Genomic DNA, 21,674 nt, shown 5'->3' on the forward strand with positions numbered 1-21,674 from the left:
CTCTGGGCTTTCTATCCTGTTCCATTGATCTGTATTTCTGTTTTTGTGTCAGTACCATACTGTCTTGATTACTGTAACCTTATAGTATAGCCTGAAGGCAGGGAGCCTGATTCCTCTACCTCCATTTTTCTTTCTGAAGATTGCTTTGCCTACTCAGCGTCTCTTGTGTTGCCATACAAATTGTGAAATTTTCTGTTCTACTTCTGTGAAAAATGCCATTGGTAGTTTGATAGGGATTCCACTGAATCTGTAGATTGCTTGGGGTAGTATAGTCATTTCCACAAAGTTGATTCCTCCAATCCAAGAACACGGTATATCTCTCAATCTGTTTGTATCATCTTTAATTTCTTTCATCAGTGTCTTATAGTTTTCTGCATACAGGTCTTTTGTCTCCTTAAGTAGGTTTATTCCTAGGTATTTTATTCTTTTTGTTGCAATGGTAAATGGGAGTGTTTCCTTAATTTCTCTTTCTGATCTTTCGTTCTTAATGTATAGGAATGCAAGAGATTTCTGTGCATTAATTTTGTATCCTGCTACTTTACCAAATTCATTGATTAGCTCTAGCAGTTTTCTGGTAGATACTTTAGGATTCTCTATGGATAGCATCATGTCATCTGCAAAGAGTGACAGCTTTACTTCTTTTCCGATTTGAATTCCTTTTCTTTTTCTTCTCTGACTGCCGTGGCTAAAACTTCCAAAACTATGTTGAATAATAGTGGTGAGGGGCTTCCCTGGTCACGCAGTGGTTAAGAATCTGCCTGCCAATGCAGGGGACACGGGTTCGAGCCCTGGTCCAGGAAGATCCCACATGCCGTGGAGCTATTAAGCCTGTGAGCCCGTGCGCCACAACTACTGAGCCTGCGCTCTAGAGCCTGTGAGCCACAACTACTGAGCCCATGAGCCACAACTACTAAAACCCACATGCCTAAAGCCCATGCTCTGCAACAAAAGAAGCCACCGCAATGAGAAGCCCGCGCACCGCAACGAAGAGTAGACCCCACTTGCCACAATTAGAGAAAGCCCGCGTGCAAGAACAAAGACCTAATTCAGCCACAAATAAATAAATAAATTTTTTAAAATAAATAAATAAATAATAGTGGTGAGAGTGCACAACCTTGTCTTGTTCCTGATCTTAGTGGAAATGGTTTCAGTTGTTCACCGTTGAGAATGATGCTGGCCGTGGCTTTGTCATATATGGCCTGTATTATGTAGAGGTAAGTTCCCTCTATGCCTACTTCTGGAGGGTGTTTATCATAAATGGCGGTTGAATTTTGTCAAAAGATTTTTCTGCATCTATTGAGATGATAATATGATGGTTCTCCTTTAATTTGGTAACATGGTGTATCACACTGATTGGTTTGCATATATTGAAGAATCCTTGCGTTCCCACTTGATCATGGTGTATGATCCTTTCAATGTGCTGATGGATTCTGTTTCCTAGTATTTTGTTGAGGAGTTTTGCATCTACGTTAATCAGTGATATTGGCCTGTAGTTTTCTTTCTTTGTGACATCTTTGTCTGGTTTTGGTATCAGGGTGATGGTGGCCTCGTAGAATAAGTTTGGGAGTGTTCCTCCCTCTGCTATATTTTGGAAGAGTGTGAGAAGGATAGGTGTTAGCTCTTCTCTAAATGTTTGACAGAATTCGCCTGTGAAGCCATCTGGTCCTGGGCTTTTGTTTGTTGGAAGATTTTTAATCACAGTTTCAATTTCAGTGTTTGTGACTGGTCTGTTTGTATTTTCTATTTCTTCCAGGTTCAGTCTCGGAAGGTTGTGCTTTTCTAAGAATTTGTCCATTTCTTCCAGGTTGTCTGTATTGGCATATAGTTGCTTGCAGTAATCTCTCATGATCCTTTGTATTTCTGCAGTGTCAGTTGTTACTTCTCCTTTTTCATTTCTAATTCTGTTGATTTGAGTCTTCTCCCTTTTTTTCTTGATGAGCCTGGCTAATGGTTCATCAATTTTGTTTATCTTCTCAAAGAACCAGCTTTTAGTTTTATTGATCTTTGCTATCATTTCCTTCATTTCTTTTTCATTTATTTCTGATCTGATCTTTATGATTTCTTTCTTTCTGCTACTTTGGGGCTCTTTTGTTGTTCTTTCTCTAATTGCTTTAGGTGTAAGGTTAGGTTGTTTGAGATGTTTCTTGTTTCTTGAGGTAGGATTGTATTGCTATAAAGTTCCCTCTTAGAACTGCTTTTGTTGCATCCCATAGGTTTTGGGTCGTCATGTTTTCATTGTCATTTGTTTCTAGGTATTTTTTGATTTCCTCTTTGATTTCTTCAGTGATATCTTGGTTATTAAGTAGTATATTGTTTAGCCTCCACGTGCTTGTATTTTTTACAGAGTTTTTCCTGTAATTGATATCTAATATAGCATTGTGGTCGGAAAAGATACTTGATATGATTTCAATTTTCTTAAATTTATCAAGGCTTGATTGGTGACCCGAGATATGATCTATCCTGGAAAATGTTCCATGAGCACTTGAGAGAAATGTGTATTCTGTTGTTTTTGGATGGAATGTCCTATAAATGTCAATAAAGTCCATCTTGTTTAATGTATCATTTAAAGCTTGTGTTTCCTTATTTATTTTCATTTTGGATGATCTGTCCATTGGTGAAAGTGGGGTGTTAAAGTCCCCTACTATGACTGTATTACTGTTGATTTCCCCTTTTATGGCTGTTAGCATTTGCCTTGTTTTGAGGTGCTCCTATGTTGGGTGCATAAATATTTACAATTGTTATACCTTCTTGGATTGATCCCTTGGTGTCCTTCTTTGTCTCCTATAATAGTCTTTATTTTAAAGTCTATTTTGTCTGATATGAGAATTGCTACTCCAGCTTTCTTTTGATTTCCATTTGCATGATGTATCTTTTTCCATCCCCTCACTTTCAGTCTGTATGTGTCCCAAGGTCTGAAGTGGGTCTCTTGTAGACAGCATATAGATGGGTCTTGTTTATGTATGCATTCAGCCAGTCTATGTCTTTTCATGGGAGCATTTAATCCTTTACATTTAAGGTAGTTATCAATATGTATGTTCCTATTACCATTTTCTTAATTGTTTAGGGTTTGTTATTGTAGGTCTTTTCCTTCTCTTGTGTTTCCTGCCTAGAGAAGTTCCTTTAGAATTTGTTGTAAAGCTGGTTTGGTAGTGCTGAATTCTCTTAGCTTTCGCTTCTCTGTAAAGGTTTTAATTTCTCTGTCTAATCTGAGTGAGATCCTTGCTGGGTAGACTGATCTTGGTTGTAGGTTTTTCCCTTTCATCACTTTAAATATGTCCTGCCATTCCCTTCTGGCTTGCAGAGTTTCTGCCGGAAGATCAGCTGTTAACCTTATGGGGATTCCCTTGTATGTTATTTGCTGTTTTTCCCTTGCTGCTTTTACTATTTTTTCTGTGTATTTAATTTTTGATAGTTTGATTAATATGTGTCTTGGTATGTTTCTCATTGGATTTATCCTGTATGGGACTCTCTACACTTCCTGGACTTTATTAACTATTTCCTTTCCCATATTAGGGAAGTTTTCAACTATAATCTCTTCAAATATTTCCTCAGTCCCTTTCTTTTTCTCTTCCTCTTCTGGGACCCCTATAATTCCAGTGTTGGTGCGTTTACTGTTATCTCGTAGGTCTCTAAGACTGTCCTCAATTCTTTTCATTCTTTTTTCTTTATTCTGCTCTGCAGTAGTTATTTCCAATAATTTATCTTCCAGGTCACTTATCTGTTCTTCTGTCTCAGTCATTCTACTATGGATTCCTTCTAGAGAAGTTTTAATTTCATTTTTTGTGTTGTTCATCATTGTTTGTTTGCTCTTTAGTTCTACTAGGTCCTTGTTAAACGTTTCTTATATTTTCTCCATTCTAGTTCCAAGATTTTGGATCATCTTCACTATCATTACTCTGAATTCTTTTTCAGGTAGACTGCCTATTTCCTCTTCAATTGTTTGGTCTGGTGGGTTTTTACCTTGCTCCTTCATCTGCTGTGCGTTTCTCTGTCTTATCATTTTGCCTAACTTACTGTGTTTGGGGTCTCCTTTTCCCAGGCTGCAGTGCATAGTTCCCGTTGTTTTTGGTGTCTGCCTCCAGTGGCTAAGGTTGGTTCAGTGGGTTGTGTAGGCCTCCTGGTGGAGGGGACTAGTGCCTGTGTTCTGGTGGATGAGGCTGGATCTTGTCTTTCTGGTGGGCAGGACCGCGTCTGGTGGTGTGTTTGGGGGTGTCTGTGACCTTATTATGATTTTAGGCAGCCTCTCTGCTAATGGGTGGGGTTGTGTTCCTGTCTTGCTAGTTGTTTGGCATAGGGTGTCCAGCACTGTAGGTTGCTGGTTGTTGAGTGGAGCTGGGTCCTAGCGTTGAGATGGAGATATCTGTGAGAGCTTTCGCCGTTTGATATTACGTGGAGCCGGGAGGTCTCTGGTGGACCAATGTCCTGAAGTTGGCTCTCCCACCTCAGAGGAACAGGCCTGACACCCGGCCTGAGCACCAAGACCCTGTCAGCCACACGGCTCCATCTGTTATTCCTCTCTTTTTTCTGTTTTTTTTCTCAAGAAAAGAACCTCTTCCTCCTGTTTTCTGTTTATCTCCTGTCTTCTTTGTCCATTTTTTCTTGATTGATCTCCCTTTCACTTTCACCCTGTAGCTCTCTCTGGGCTTCTATTTCTACAGCAACAATGGGACTCTGGATGGTGTGGGCCACTTTTTTTGCCAATTGGCCAAGGAGAAGTGTTTGTAGGCGGATTGTTAACCACTGTGCCACCAGGAAAGTCCCTCTCTTTTTAATAGTTAAAATTTACCTTAATTTTTATCTCTTCCCTCAAAACTGTGAATTCTTTCATAAAGCAACCCTGATAGTTACAATTCCTCATAAACCACTCCTGATAACTTGAATGCTATTGAAGAAGTAAACTGCTCAGTTCTTTCTTCCTTAAATGCAGTAACTATATAAATTATCTCATCTGTTATCTCAAAAATCCATATTATACTCAAATAAAAACAGAGGGTCAGCAGACTAAGCCTTTAGAAAGTTATACATCTCGAATTTTGTGAGTATAAAATTCTCACATAGACTTTTATTAAAAGGGAAATTTCTGCACAATGAATTTAACAAATACCTTCTAAATTCACTTATAGAGAACTTTCTTTCATAAAATAAAAGCAAAACAAAATAGGTAGAATTACATGCTCTTTTGTTTAGAGGCTTTAGAAATATCAATATATCACATTAGTTCATTACTCCATCTCTTACGTCCGGCATAACGCCTGGCCTACAATAGGCACACAGTGAATAACTGTAGAACCAGTGAGTGACAGTCTGAAATGTGAGAAATCAAAAGTGACAAAATCCTAGTTTTTACAAAATACCTCATGTGAGTTAGATTAAACCACCAATAACTGTAAATTATCAGCAGTGTCGTCACCCTCATTCTAATTTCACCTTCCCCCTCTACTATACCATCTGGCAGGGAAAAACTGAGTTGCTTAGAGGCAGAGCTGGAACAATGGATAGAGTCTTTTCCTGTTACTGAGTTATGAAAGCATTACTACTGTGAACAATACAACTACACAAGATCCAAAGATATATAAATTCTTGTTATAGGGATTATATTTTTTCATGCTTACCGATGACTTGACTTTTGCGGGATCAACTTTGTCATAAACTGGAGTGCAGTACACAATCAGCATAAGGAGACTCAGCAGAAAGGCACTGCAGCTTACAAATTCGAAAAAGTAAAGGCCTCCACACAAAGTACATTGTGACACAACTTCCTCACAGATAAAGGCCAACAGAGACAGCACCTACAAAAGAAACAAAACATTTTGCTTAAGTGTTTTTCAGGGAAACCTACAGTATTCAGAAAACACCACCTGTTCACTCAAATATTTATCAAGTGGAGACTCAGCAAACAAGATTACTGAATGAACCTGATCTACACATAATTTACACTCCAGTTGCCTTGAAGGGAATATAGGTACACAGATAATTAACTACCTACTGTGTGCTAAATGCTAGAATACGAGAAATCCGGGGTGTTGTTATAAAAGCACACAGAAAAAGCACTCAATCTGGAGGTTGGGAAAGGCTTCCTGAAGGAAAGCTGAGACCAGAAGGACAGTAGAGTCAGTTGTGGGGTGAAAGATAGGGGAAAAAGTTCCAGGCAGAGAAGCAGTGCACAGAAAGACCTAGAAGTGAGAGAGCTCGGTACCTTCCCACGCCAACCACACACAGATATCCCACAAGCCCCACTCAACTGTGAAAGTGAATTGAGTCAACATGGCTAACATGTCAGAGGGGAGGGGATGGCAGCACTGAAATCATGAAATGAGACCAGAGAGGTAATAAGCAGAGGCCAGATCTAAATGCCTCCTTTTACTAGTTTAAGGAATCTGGATTTTAAGCGTTTTTAAAGCAAAGAGGTAGGGACTTCCCTGGTGGCGCGGTGGTTAAGAATCTGCCTGCCAATGCAAGAGACATGGGTTTGAGCCCTGGTCTGGGAAGATCCCACATGCCATGGAGCAACTAAGCCTGAGCGCCACAACTACTGAGCCTGTGCTCTGGAGCCCGCGAGCCACAACTAGTGTGCCCACGTGCCACAAGTACTGACGCCCGCGCGCCTAGAGCCCGTGCTCTGCAACAAAGAGAAGTCACTGCAATGAGAAGCCCGCGCACTGCAACGAAGAGTAGCCCCCGCTCGTCGCAACTAGAGAAAGCCTGCATGCAGCAACGAAGACCCAATGCAGCCAAAAATAAATTTTTAAAAAATAATAAATAAATAAATGTATAAAGCAAAGGGGTAACATGATCAGGTTTATGCTTTTAGTAGTTCTTTATAGCTACAATATAAAGAAGGGACGGGGAGGAGAGCCGGGGTGGGGCTGGGGAGGGGGAGACAGTGGGGGAGGGCAAAACTGGGGCTGGACATCCAGTTGGGGAAGCTGATGTCAGAAATCAGAGGAAAGACAGTGAGCAGGGTAGTAGTAATGGACAAGAGTGAAATCACTGGAAGATGCAGCAGAAGCCCTCATCAGACAGGATGAATACAAATGGAATAGGAAAGAAGTTAATACATATATGCTTAAACCATTTTATTTTCATTTAAAACAAAAAGGCACATTTATTTATTCAGTCTTTTGAAGTGGGCCTTTTCTTTGAGAATGCACCTGATTGGAATTCCTCACCATGTTTTCTGCATTAATCACTTCCATCATTTATGACTACCACTTCCAGACTGATGTTATTTGAAGTGGAGCAAGATCTGGGACACCTGAGAAGCAGCGCACAGACTCCTTCTAGAGTCGGACTAGTTTTACTAGACTTTCACAGTTGCCTTGCTCTTACTTAATTCCACTGCAAGTATTTTAGTAGCTTTTTTAGTCTTTCCAAAGCATTCAATTTATTTTCATAGAAACAATTCCTTTTCACATTCAATTTTAGTCTTGCAGTTATTTAACTGGCCATAAAAAGTATAATTTTGGGGAGTTCCCTGGTGGTCCAGTGGCTAAGACTCTGCACTCCCAATGCAGGGGGCCCGGGTTCAATCCCTAGTCAGGGAACTAGATCCCACATACTGCAACTAAGAGTTTGCATGCTGCAATGAAGATCCCACGTGCCACAACCACGACGCGGCGCAGCTAAATAAATAATTTTTTAAGTATAATTTTTATGCATTTGTATTTAATGGAGAACAGTTATCACTGGCTAATTTGGCAACTCAATTAAATGCAGGTGGTTTTAACAGCACTCCCACTGTTGTGTGATGTGGTATTAACACACTGGTGCCTCACTGAAGAAAGAAGAGTTTTTCTTCTTCTTTTTAAGAGGCAAGGGTGCTGGGAAGAGAATAAATTCCAGAAGAGTTAGGTGGAGCTGGCTAGGAGGCAAAAGGATATATGGGTCTGGAGCTCAGGGGACAGGTCTGAGGTGGAGACTAAGATGTGGGAGATTACCCAGAATGAGGAAAGTCGGCCCTGTGCAGAACTGTGAGGAACCCCAAGATTTAAGGGATGAACAGAGGGGGAGACAACAGCAAAGGACAATTAGGAGCAGCAGTCCAAGGGGTAGTCGATCAAGAAAAAAGTATTTCTACTCAGAGCAAGTAATCAAGAGTGCTGAATGCTACTCACAGTACTGAAACGCTTACATGAGACTGAGCTACAGGGTTGCTGGTGACATCAACAGGACCATTTCAGTGTGCTCAGGGAGGCAACCTAGATTACTATACTGTACACTGGAAGTGAGGGCTGGACAAGGCAGTGCAATAGAGACAGCCCGGTCACCCAGTGCAGCTTTGAGTGGCCGGATAAAGGGTAGTAGTGGATGAGGTCAAAGGGAAAGGAATTTCAAGACAGGAGAGAACTGAGCATGTATGTTTAAATGCTTAGACAGAAACCTGTAAGATGTCTAAAGACAGAGAAAGAAAAGAGGATCTCTAAAGGCAAGATTCAGGGCTCAAGGTGTGAGGCTAACTCTTCTCTAGAAATAGGAAGGAAGAGAGAGAAGAGATTCACTTGTGCAGTTTGTGTGGGTTTTGTAGAAGCTAAGGGAATTTCCTTCTGGGTATTAAACCATCAAAATGACTGATGACCCAAGTCAAAGCCTTTTGGGAAACGCCGTCTCACACAAGTCAGGCCAGCAGGAGCAACCAGATATATTAATGGCAATAAAACTGCTACCAAAATCAACACATACGTTAAGTAGGCAATCAAAATTTTATCCTACGAAACACTTTCATCAAATCAGAGGTCAATAGTACAGCCACTCTGGAAAACAGTTTAGCAGTTTCTTTAAAAACTAAGCATGCAACTGCCATATGACCCAGCAACTGCATTCCTACATTCTGTATATGACCAAGAGAAATGAAAACTTACGTTCCTGCAAAAACTGATACATGAATGTTCATAACATTTTACTCATCAGAGACCCAAACTCTAAACACTACAGATGTCCTTCAATGGTTATACAAACTGTGGTAATCCATACCATGGAATACTACTTAGCAATAAAAAGGAACAAACTTGGTATATGCAACAATCTGGATGAGTCTCCAGAGGACGATGCAAAGTGAAAACAATCCAATCTCCAAAGGTTACATACTGCATGACTCCATTTATATAATAACAAAGCTTATAGAGATAGAGAACTAATTAGTGGTGGCCAGGGGAGAGGGGAGAGGTGTGGCTATAAAGGGGTGGCACGAGGGAACCACATGGTGATGGAACAGTTTTGTTTTTTCTTTAATTTTTATTCATTTATTTATTTATTTTTTGGCTGCAATGGGTCTTCGTTGCCGTGTGTGGGCTTCCTCTAGTGGCGGCGAACAGGGGTTACTCTTCACTGAGGTGTGCAGGCTTCTCGTTGTGGTGGCTTCTCTTGTTGCGAAGCATGGGCTCTAGGTGCGCGGGCTCACTAGCTGTGGTGCACGGGCTTAGTTGCTCCGCGGCATGTGGGATCTTCCCGGACCAGGAATTGAACCCATGTCCCCTGCACTGGCAGGTGGATTCTTAACCACTGCGCCACCAGGGAAGTCGATGGAAAAGTTCTGATTCTTGACTGCAGCAGCGATTAAGGAAGCTACACTTGATAAAACAGCATAGAGGTGTAAACACACACACACACACACATACACACACGAATGCAAAGGACCTCCCTTTACATTTTGTTCTTGCAAGTTCCTGTGATTCTATAATTATTTCAAAATAAAAAGTTAAAAAAAGTCAAATCCAAATTGGCATCTAAACCTCTAAGGGATTTCCCCCTTCCTGTTGGCAATACAAAATTCATATATTCCCATAACTGAAAAGAATGCATGTAAGGACGAAAATAGGTCCTATTGCTGTGATTTCCTGTAAGTTAATGGGGCATAAAATGGTCCAGAATATGCCAAACAACTTCCTCACATCAGACAGATGTTAGGCGAGGCGTTCCCAGTCACCGCACCACAGGATAAAGCGACACACCAAGCCAAGTCCCAAAAGGTCATTGTGTAAAAGTACTTCTTCACCTGTAATTATAATTACAAGAGGAGTTTTTATAAGTCTACAGTATAATAAGATACCAAATGTCTTAATATTCCATTTGCTTTATTCTTGGCTCTATGTTAAATCTTGTCCAAGTTTTAGGAGTTTCTCTATGAGACATTTGCAAAATATACCTGAGGTGTATGAAAGTCAATTAACTATGAGAAGATATGAGCCTAAAACTCTAATTGGGGTGTGAGAATAGTTGATCTTGAACCATTCTTCTCTCCAATAATGAGATTATCAGGAACACTCATCAGTGCAGGCTATAAGACAATAAAATCTTATCTGTAGTAGAGACACAGACTGCTTATCTACTCTCCCTAAGAAAAGGGCAGGATCCAGCTGGGCCAGAAGCAATCAGTGACAAGTCATTACAAGACCTATTCCAAACTTACTAAAGGAGTCATTCTTACTGACCTTAAGCCCTAAAGCAGTATCAAGAGGAGGGTTCTGCATGGACATCTTAGAGAATGAAGGGGTACTAGATCAAGTTTGGAATTTACTAGTTCCTATTCCCAGATAAAGGCCATGAAATTAGCACGACAAGCTATATTCAGTATGAAAATTTCTCTTGACTCCCCATCTCTGATGCTACTAACCTTCCTTTAAAATCTCCCACAGCACTGTACAGTCTCTAATACCAAATAAAGGGATCATTTCACAATATATACAAATATCACATTATTATGTTGTACATCTGAAACTGTTACATGTCAATTATACCTCAATTTAAAAAATAAGGTAGAGGGAGATCTTCAAGATGGCAGAGGATGAAGACGTGGAGATCACCATCCTCCCCACAAATACATCAGAAATACATCTACATGTGGAACAACTCCTACAGAACACCTACTGAACGCTGGCAGAAGACCTCAGACCTCCCAAAAGGGTGCGCGAGGAGAGGGGATTCAGAGCACTGCCTAAAGGAGCTCCAGAGACGGGCGTGAGCCATGGCTATCAGCACGGACACCAGAGACGGGCATGAAACGTTAAGGCTGCTGCTGCAGCCACCAAAAAGCCTGTGTGCAAGCACAGGTCACTCTCCACACCTCCCCTCCTGGGAGCCTGTGCAGCCCGCCACTGCCGGGGTCCTGTGATTCAGGGACAACTTCCCTGGGAGAGCACACGTGCAATTCAGGGACTGTTGCAATGTCTCGCCAGCCTCTTGCCGCTGCAGGCTCACCCCACATTCCACACCCCTCCCTCCCCCGGGCCTGAGACAGCCAAAACTCCTTTAACCCCGTCCCATCTTGGTAGGGAACAGACGCCCTCAGGCGACCTACATGCAGAGGCGGGGCCAAATCTAAAGCTGAACCCCAGGAGCTGTGCAAACAGAGAAGAGAAAGGGAAACCTCTCCCAGCAGCCTCATGAGCAGCGGATTAAATCTCCACAATCAACTTAATGTATGCTACATCTCTGGAACACCTGAATAGACAACAAATCATCCCAAAATTGAGGCGGTGGACTTTGGGAGCAACTGTAGACTTGGGGTTTGCTTTCTGCATCGGATTTATTTCTGGTTTTATGTTTATCTTAGTTTAGTGTTTAGAGTTTGTTATCATTGGTAGATTTGTTTATTGATTTGGTAGCTCTCTTCCTCCTTTTTTTTTGAGATATATTTTTTTCCTTTTTCTCTTTTTGAGAGTGTGTAAGTGAATGCTTCTTTGTGTGATTCTGTCTGAATAGCTTTGCTTTTACCATCTGTCCTACGGATCTGCCTGTCCGTTTTTTGTTTTTGTTTTAGTATAGTTTTTAGCACTTGTTATCATTGGTGGATTTGTTTTTTTGGTCTGGTTGCTCTCTTCTTTCTTTTTTTTTTCGTTTTTGTACTACTTTTTAACTTTTAAAATAATTTATTTATTATTATTATTTTTTTGCAGTATGCGGGCCTCTCACTGTTGTGGCCTCTCCCATTGCAGAGCACAGGCTCCAGACGCGCAGGCTTCAGCGGCCATGGCGCACGGGCCAGCCGGTACACGGCATGTGGGATCTTCCCGGACCGGGGCACGATCCCGTGTCCCCTGCATCGGCAGGCGGACTCTCAACCACTGCGCCACCAGGGAAGCCCAATAATTATTTTTAATTTTTAATTTTAGTAACTTTATTTTATTTATTTTTTCTTCCTTCCTTTCTTTTTTTTCTTCCCTTTTCTTCTGAGCCATGTGGCTGACAGGGTCTTGGTGCTCCGGTCAGGTGTCAGGCCGGTGCCTGTGAGGTGGGACAGCCAAGTTCAGGATACTGGTCCACCAGAGACGTCCCGGCTCCATGTAATATCAAACGGCGAAAGCTCTCCCAGAGACCTCCAACTCAACGCTAAGACCCAGCTCCACTCAACAACCAGCAACCTACAGTGCAGGACACCCTAAGCCAAACAACTAGCAAGACAGGAACACAACCCCACCCATTAGCAGAGAGGCTGCCTAAAATCATAATAAGGTCACAGACACCCCCGAACACACCACCGGACACGGTCCTGCCCACCAGAAAGACAAGATCCAGCCTCATCCACCAGAACACAGGCACTAGTCCCCTCCACCAGGAAGCCTACACAACCCACTGAACCAACCTTAGCCACTGGAGGCAGGCACCAAAAACAACGGGAACTAGGATCCTGCAGCCTGCAAAAAGGAGACCCCATACACAGTAAGATAAGCAAAATGAGAAGACAGAAAAACACACAGCAGATGAAGGAGCAAGGTAAAAACCCACCAGACCAAACAATTGAAGAGAAAATAGGCAGTCTACCTGAAAAAGAATTCAGAGTAATGATAGTGAAGATGATCCAAAATCTTGGAACTAGAATGGAGAAAATATAAGAAACGTTTAACAAAGACCTAGAACAACTAAAGAGCAAACAAACAATGATGAACAACACAATAAATGAAATTTAAAAGTCTCTAGAAGGAATCCACAGCAGAAAAACTGAGGCAGAGGAACAGAGAAGTGACCTGGAAGACAAAATATTGGAAATAACTACTGCAGAGCAGAATAAAGAAAAAAGAATTGAGGACAGTCTTAGAGACCTCTGGGACAACAGTAAACGCACCAACACTGGAATTATAGGGCTCCCAGAAGAAGAAGAGAAAAAGAAAGGGACTGAGAAAACATTTGAAGAGATTATAGTTGAAAACTTCCCTAACATGGGAAAGGAAACAGTTAATCCAAGTCCAGGAAGCCCAGAGCGTCCCATACAGTATAAATCCAAAGAGAAACATGCCAAGCCACATATTAATCAAACTATCAAAAATTAAATATAAAGAAAAAATATTAAAGCAGCAAGGGAAAAACAACAAATAACATACAAGGGAACCCCATAACGTTAACAGCTGATCTTTCAGCAGAAACTCTGCAAACCAGAAGAGAGTGGCAGGACATACTTAAAGTGATGAAAGGGAAAAACCTACAACCAAGATTAGTCTACCCATCAAGGATCTCACTCAGATTAGACAGAGAAATTAAAACCTTTACAGAAAAGCAAAAGCTAAGAGAATTCAGCACCACCAAACCAGCTTTACAACAAATGCTAAAAAAAACTTTTCTAGGCAGGAAACACAACACAAGGAAAAGACCTACAATAACAAACACCAAACAATTAGGAAAATGGTAATAGGAAAATACATATCAATAATTACCTTAAATGTAAATGGATTAAATGCTCCCACCAAAAGACACAGACTGGCTGAATGGATACAAAAACAAGACCCACCAACATGCTGTCTACAAGAGATCCACTTCAGACCTAGGGACACATTCAGACTGAAAGTGAGGGGATGAAAAAGATACATCATGCTAATGGAAATCAAAAGAAAGCTGGAGTAGCAATTCTCATATCAGACAAAATAGACTTTAAAATAAAGACGATTACAGGAGACAAAAAAGGACACTACATAACGATCAAGGGATCAATCCAAGAAAAAGATACAACAATTTTAAATATTTATGCACCCAACAGAGGAGCACCTCAATACATAAGGTAAATGCTAACAGCCATAAAAGGGGAAATCGACAGTAACACAATCATAGTAGGGGACTTTAACGCCCCACCTTCACCAATGGACAGATCATCCAAAATGAAAATAAATAAGGAAACACAAGCTTTAAATGATACATTAAACAAGATGGACTTAATTGATATTTATAGGACATTCCATCCAAAAACAGCAGAATACACTTTCTTCCCAAGTGCTCATGGAACATTCTCCAGGATAGATATCTTGGGTCACAAATCAAGCCTCAGTAAATTTAAGAAAATTGAAATCGTATCAAGTATCTTTTCCAACCACAACGCTATGAGACTAGATATCAATTACAGGAAAAACGCTAAAAAAAAAAAACAAACACATGGAGGCTAAACAATACACTACTTAATAACCAAGATATCACTGAAGAAATCAAAGAGGAAATCAAAAAATACCTAGAAACAAATGACAATGAAAACACGATGACCCAAAACCTATGGGATGCAGTAAAAGTAGTTCTAAGAGCGAGTTTACAGCAATACAATCCTACCTCAAGAAACAAGAAATATCTCAAGCAACCAAAAGTTACACCTAAAGCAATTAAAGAAAGAAGAACAAAAAAGCCCGAAATTAGCAGAAAGAAAGAAATCATACAGATAAGAAATAAATGAAAAAGAAATGAAGGAAACAATAGCAAAGATCAATAAAACTAAAAGCTGGTTCTTTGAGAAGATAAACAAAATTGATAAACCATTAGCCAGACTCATCAAGAAAAAAGGGAGAAGACCCAAATCAATAGAATTAGGAATGAAAAAGGATAAGCAACAAATGACACTGCAGAAATACAAAGGATCATGAGAGATTACTATAAGCAACTACATGCCAATAAAATGGACAACCTGGAAGAAATGGACAAATTCTTAGAAAAGCACAACCTTCCGAGACTGAACCAGGAAGAAACAGAACATATAAACAGACCAGTCACAAGCACTGAAATTGAAACTGTGATTAAAAATCTTCCAACAAACAAAAGCCCAGGACCAGATGGCTTCACAGGTGAATTCTATCAAACATTTAGAGAAGAGCTAACACGTATCCTTCTCAAACTCTTCCAAAATATAGCAGAGGGAGGAACACTCCCAAACTCATTCTATGAGGCCACCATCACCCTGACACCAAAACGAGACAAAGACGTCACAAAGAAAACTACAGGCCAGGGACTTCCCTGGTGGCGCAGTGGTTAAGAATCCGCCTGCCAATGCGGCTGACACGGGTTTGAGCCCTGGACTGGGAAGATCCCACATGGCACGGAGCAACTAAGCCCATGCACCACAACTACTGAGCCTGTGCTCTAGAGCCTGTAAGCCACAACTCTTGAGCCCACGAGCCACTACTGAGCCCACATGCTACAACTACTGAAGCCCACGCGCCTAGAGCCCGTGCTCTGCAATAAGAGAATCCACCACAATGAGAAGCCTGAGCACCACAAGGAAGAGTAGCCCCTGCTCGCCATAACTAGAGAAAGCCCACAGGCAGCAACAAAAACCCAATGCGGCCAAAAAAAAAAAAGAAAAGTACAGGCCAACATCACTGATGAAAACAGAGGCAAAAATCCTCAACAAAATACTAGGAAACAGAATCCAACAGCACATTAAGAAGATCATACACCATGATCAAATGGGGTTTATCCCAGGAATGCAAGAATTCTTAAATATACGCAAATCAATCAATGTGATAAACCGTATTAGCAAACTGAAGGAGAAACACCATATGATAATCTCAACAGATGCAGAAAAAGCTTGTAACATTATTCAACCCCCATTTATGATAAAAACACTACAGAAAGTAGGCATAGAGGGAACTTACCTCAACATAATAAAGGCCATATGACAAAACTACAGCCAACATCATTCTGAATGGTGAACAACTGAAACCATTTCCACTAAGATCAGCAACAAGACAAGGTTGCCCACTCTCACCACTATTACTCAACATAGTTTTGGAGGTTTCAGCCACGGCAGTCAGAGAAGAAAAAGAAATAAAAGGAATCCAAATCGGAACAGAAATAAAGTTGTCACTGTTTGCAGACGACATGATACTACACACAGAGACTCCAAAAGATACTACCAGAAAACTACTAGAGCTAATCAATGAATTTGGTAAAGTTGCAGGATACAAAATTAATGCACAGAAATCTCTTGCATTCCTATACACTAAGAATGAAAGATCAGAAAGAGAAATTAAGGAAACAACAAAAAGAAAAAAATACCTAGGAATAAACCTACCTAAGGAGACAAAAGACCTGTATGCAGAAAATTATAAGACACTGATGAAAGAAATTAAAGGTGATACAAACAGATGGAGAGATATACCATGTTCTGGGATTGGAGGAATCAACTTTGTGGAAATGACTATACTACCCCAAGCAATCTACAGATTCAGTGGAATCCCTATCAAACTACCAATGGCATTTTTCACAGAAGTAGAACAGAAAATTTCACAATTTGTGTGGAAACACAAAAGACCCTGAGTAGCCAAAGCAATCTTCAGAAAGAAAAATGGAGGTAGAGGAATCAGGCTCCCTGCCTTCAGAATATACTACAAGGCTACAGTAATCAACAGTATGGTACTGACACAAAAACAGAAATACAGATCAATGGAACAGGATAGAAAGCCCAGAGATAAACCCACGCACATATGGTCACCTTATTTTGATAAAGGAGGCAAGACTATACAGTGGAGAAAAGACAGCCTCTTCAGTAAGTGGTGCTGGGAAAACTGGACAACTACATTTAAAAGAATGAAATTAGAACACTCCCTAACACCATACACAAAAATAAACTCAAAAAGGATTAAAGACCTAAATGTAAGACTGGAAACTATAAAACTCCTAGAGGAAAACACAGAAAGGACACTCTATGACATAAATCACAGCAAGATTGTTTTTGACCCACCTCCTAGAGAAATGGAAATAAAAACAAAAATAAACAAATGGGGGCTTCCCTGGTGGCGCAGTGGCTGAGAGTCCGCCTGCCGATGCAGGGGACACGGGTTCGTGCCCCGGTCCGCGAAGATCCCACATGCCGCGGAGCGGCTAGGCCCGTGAGCCATGGCCGCTGAGCCTGCACGTCCAGAGCCTCTGCTCCGCAACGGGAGAGGCCAGAACAGTGAGAGGCCCACGTACCGCAAAAAACAAACAAACAAAAAACAAATAGGATGTAATGAAACTTCAAAGCTTCTGCACAGCAAAGGAAACCACAAACAAGATGAAAAGACAACCCTCAGAATGGGAGAAAATACTTGCAAATGAAGCAACTGACAAAGGATTAATCTCCAAAATTAACAAGCAGCTCATGCAGCTCAATATCAAAAAAACAAACAACCCAAGAATGGGCAGAAGACCTAAATAGACATTTCTCCAAAGAAGATATACAGACAGCCAAGAAACACATGAAAGAATGTTCAACATCACTAATCATTAGAGAATTGCAAATCAAAACTACAGTGAGGTATCACCTCACACCAGTTAGAACGGCTATCTTCAAAAAATTTACAAACAAATGCTGGAGAGGGTGTGGAGAAAAGGGAACCCTCTCTTGCACTGCTGATGGGAATGTAAATTGATGCAGCCACTATGGAGAACAGTATGGAGGTTCCTTAAAAAACTAAAAATAGAATTACCATATGACCCAGCAATCCCACTACTGGGCATATACCCTAAGAAAACCGTAATTCAGAAAGAGTCATGGGGACGAAGGGAAGATGGTGGAAGAGTAAGACGCGGAGATGACCTTCCTCCCCACAGATACACCAGAAATACATCTACACGTGGAACAACTCCTACAGAACACCTACTGAATGCTGGCAGAAGACCTCAGACCGCCCAAAAGGCAAGAAAGTCCCCACGTACCTGGGTAGGGCAAAAGAAAAAAGAATAAACAGAGGCAAAAGGATAGGGACGGGCCCTGCACCAGTGGGAGGGAGCTGTGAAAGAGGAAAGGTTTCCACCCACTAAGAAGCCCCTTCACGGGCAGAGACTGCGAGTGGCGGAGGGGGAAGCTTCGGAGCCGTGAAGGAGAGCACAGCAACAGGGGTGTGGAGGGCAAAGCAGAGAGATTCCCGCACAGAGGATCAGTGCCAACCGGCACTTACCAGCCGGAGAGGCTTGTCTGCTCACACGCAGGGGCGGGCGGCGCTGGGAGCTGAGGCTCGGGCTTCGGTCGGAGCGCAGGGAGAGGGCTGGGGTTGGCGGCGTGAACACAGCCTGCAGGGGTTTAGTGCACCACGGCTACCCGAGAGGGAGTCCGGGGAAAAGTCTGGACCTGCCGAAGAGGCAAGAGACTTTCTCTTCCCTCATTGTTTCCTGGTGCATGAGGAGAGGGGATTAAGAGTGCTGCTTAAAGGAGCTCCAGAGACGGGCGTGAGCCGCGGCTAAAAGCACGGACCCCAGAGATGGGCATGAGACGCTAAGGCTGCTGCTGCCGCCAACAAGAAGCCTGTGTGTGAGCACAGGTCACTATCCACATCCCCCTTCTGGGGAGCCTGTGCAGCCCGACACTGCCAGGGTCCCGGGATCCAGGGACAACTTCCCCGGGAGAACGCACGGAGTGCCTCAGGCTGGTGCAATGTCACACGGGCCTCTGCAGCCGCAGGCTCGCCCCGCACTCCGTACCCCTCCCTCGCCCCGGCTTGAGTGAGCCAGAGTCCCCGATGCAGCTGCTCCTTTAACCATGTCCTGTCTGAGCGAAGAACAGACACCCTGTGGCGACCTACACACAGACTCGGGGTGAAATTCAAAGCTGAGCCCCGGGAGATGTGAGAACAAAGAAGAGAAAGGGAAATCTCTCCCAGCAGCCTCAGAAGCAGCGGATTAAAGCTCCACAATCAACTTGATGTACCCTGCATCTATGGAACACATGAATAGACAACGAATCATCCCAAATTGAGGAAGTGGACTTTGAGAGCAAGATTTATGATTTGTTCCCCTTTTCCTCTTTTTGTGAGTGTGTATGTGTACGCTTCTGTGTGAGATTTTGTCTGTAGAGCTTTGCTTTCACCATTTGTCCTAGGGTTCTATCCGCGTTTTTCTTTTTAAAAAAAATTTTTTTTCTTAATAATTATTTTATTTTATCTTACTTTATCTTCTTTTCTTTCTTTCCTTCCTTCCCTCCTTCCATCCTCCCTCCCTCCCTTTCCTCCTTCCTTCCTTCCTTCCTTTCTTTCTTTTTCTACTTTTTCTCCCTTTTATTCTGCACCGTGTGGATGAAAGGCTCTTGGTGCTGCAGATAGGAGTCAGTGCTGTGCCTCTGAGGTGGGAGAGCCAACTTCAGGACACTGGTCCACAAGAGACCTCCCAGCTCCACATAATACCAAACGGCAAAAATCTCCCAGAGATCTCCATCTCAACACCAGCACGCAGCTTCACTCAACTACCAGCAAGCTACAGTGCTGGACACCCTATGCCAAACAACTAGCAAGACAGGAACACAACCCCACCCATTAGCAGAGAGGCTGCCTAAAATCATAAGTCCACAGACACCCCAAAACACACCACCAGACGTGGACCTGCCCACCAGAAAGACAAGATCCAGCCTCATCCACCAGAACCAGGCACTAGTCCCCTCCACCAGGAAGCCTACACAAACCACTGAACCAACTTTAGCCACTGGGGACAGACACTAAAAACAGCGGGAACTACAAACCTGCAGCCTGCAAAAAGGAGACCCCATACACAGTAAGATAAGCAAAATGAGAAGACAGAAAAACATACAGCAGATAAAGGAGCAAGATAAAAACCCACCAGACCTAACAAATGAAGAGGAAACAGGCAGTCTACCTGAAAAAGAATTCAGAATAATGATAGTAAAGATGATCCAAAATCTTGGAAATAGACAAAATGCAAGAAACATTTAACAAGGACCTAGAAGAACTAAAGATGAAACAAGCAATGATGAACAACACAATAAATGAAATTAAAAATACTCTAGATGGGATCAATAGCAGAATAACTGAGGCAGAAGAACGGATAAGTGACCTGGAATATAAAATAGTGGAAATAACTAGTGCAGAGCAGAATAAAGAAAAAAGAATGAAAAGAACTGAGGACAGTCTCAGAGACCTCTGGGACAACATTAAATGCACCAACGTTCGAATTATAGGGGTTCCAGAAGAGGAAGAGAAAAAGAAAGGGACTGAGAAAATATTTGAAGAGATTATAGTTGAAAACTTCCCTAATATGGGAAAGGAAATAGTTAATCAAGTCCAGGAAGCACAGAGAGTCCCATACAGGATAAATCCAAGGAGAAATACACTAAGACACATATTAATCAAACTGTCAAAAATTAAATACAAAGAAAACATATTAAAAGCAGCAAGGGAAAAACAACAAATAACACACAAGGAAAACCCCATAAGGATAACACCTGATCTTTCAGCAGAAACTCTGCAAGCCAGAAGGGACTGGCAGGACATATTTAAAATGATGAAGGAGAAAAACCTGCAATCAAGATTACTCTACCCAGCAAGGATCTCATTCAGATTTGATGGAGAAATTAAAAGCTTTACAGACAACAAAAGCTGAGAGAGTTCAGCACCACCAAACCAGCTTTACAACAAATGCTAAAGGAACTTCTCCAGGCAAGAAACACAAGAGAAGGAAAAAACCTACAATAACGAACCCAAAACAATTAAGAAAATGGGAATAGGAACATATATATCGATAATTACCTTAAATGTAAACGGACTAAATGCTCCCACCAAAAGACACAGATTGGCTGAATGGATACAAAAACAAGACCCATATATATGCTGTCTACAAGAGACCCGCTTCAGACCTAGAGACACATACAGACTGAAAGTGAGGGGATGGAAAAAGATATTCCATGCAAATGGAAACCAAAAGAAAGCTGAAGTAGCAATTCTCATATGAGACAAAACAGACTTTAAAATAAAGACTATTACAAGAGACAAAGAAGGACACTACATAATGATCAAGAGATCGATCCAAGAAGAAGATATAACAATTGTAAATATTTATGCACCCAACATAGGAGCACCTCAATACATAAGGCAAATACTAACAGCCATAAAAGGGGATATCAACAGCAACACATTCATAGTAGGGGACTTTTAACACCCCACTTTCACCAACAGACAGATCATCCAAAACGAAAATAAATAAGGAAACACAAGCTTTAAATGATACATTAAACAAGATGGACTTAATTGATATTTATAGAACATTCCATCCAAAAACAACAGAATACACATTTTTCTCAAGTGCTCATGGAACATTCTCCAGGATAGATCATATCTTGGGCCACAAGTCAAGCCTCGGTAAATTTAAGAAAATCGAAATTGTATCAAGTATCTTTTCCTACCACAACGCTATGAGACTAGATATCAATTACAGGAAAAGATCTGTAAAAAATACAAACATATGGAGGCTAAACAATACACTACTTAATAACGAAGTGATCACTGAAGAAATCAAAGAGGAAATTAAAAAATACCTAGAAACAAATGACAATGGAGACACGACGACCCAAAATCTATGGATGCAGCAAAAGCAGTTCTAAGAGGGAAGTTTATAGCAATACAATCCTACCTCAAGAAACAGGAAGCATCTCGAATAAACAACCTAACCTTGCACCTAAAGCAATTAGAGAAAGAAGAACAAAAAAACCCCTAAGTTAGCAGAAGGAA

General features: G+C 41.5%; 1 protein-coding gene across 1 annotated transcript in view; it reads right to left on the minus strand.

The window, feature by feature from the left end:
- Positions 1-21,674, minus strand: part of CMTM6 (CKLF like MARVEL transmembrane domain containing 6) — a 51,832-nt gene that overhangs the window by 19,806 nt on the left and 10,352 nt on the right. The window contains exon 2 of the mRNA XM_029243502.1: positions 5,613-5,789. Within this exon, the coding sequence (XP_029099335.1) occupies positions 5,613-5,789 (177 nt within the window). The remainder of the gene's footprint in view (positions 1-5,612; positions 5,790-21,674) is intronic.

The sequence above is a fragment of the Monodon monoceros genome, unplaced genomic scaffold (genome assembly GCF_005190385.1).
Source record: "Monodon monoceros isolate NGI ecotype Baffin Bay Population unplaced genomic scaffold, NGI_Narwhal_1 Super_Scaffold_3, whole genome shotgun sequence".
Classification (NCBI taxonomy): domain Eukaryota; kingdom Metazoa; phylum Chordata; class Mammalia; order Artiodactyla; family Monodontidae; genus Monodon; species Monodon monoceros.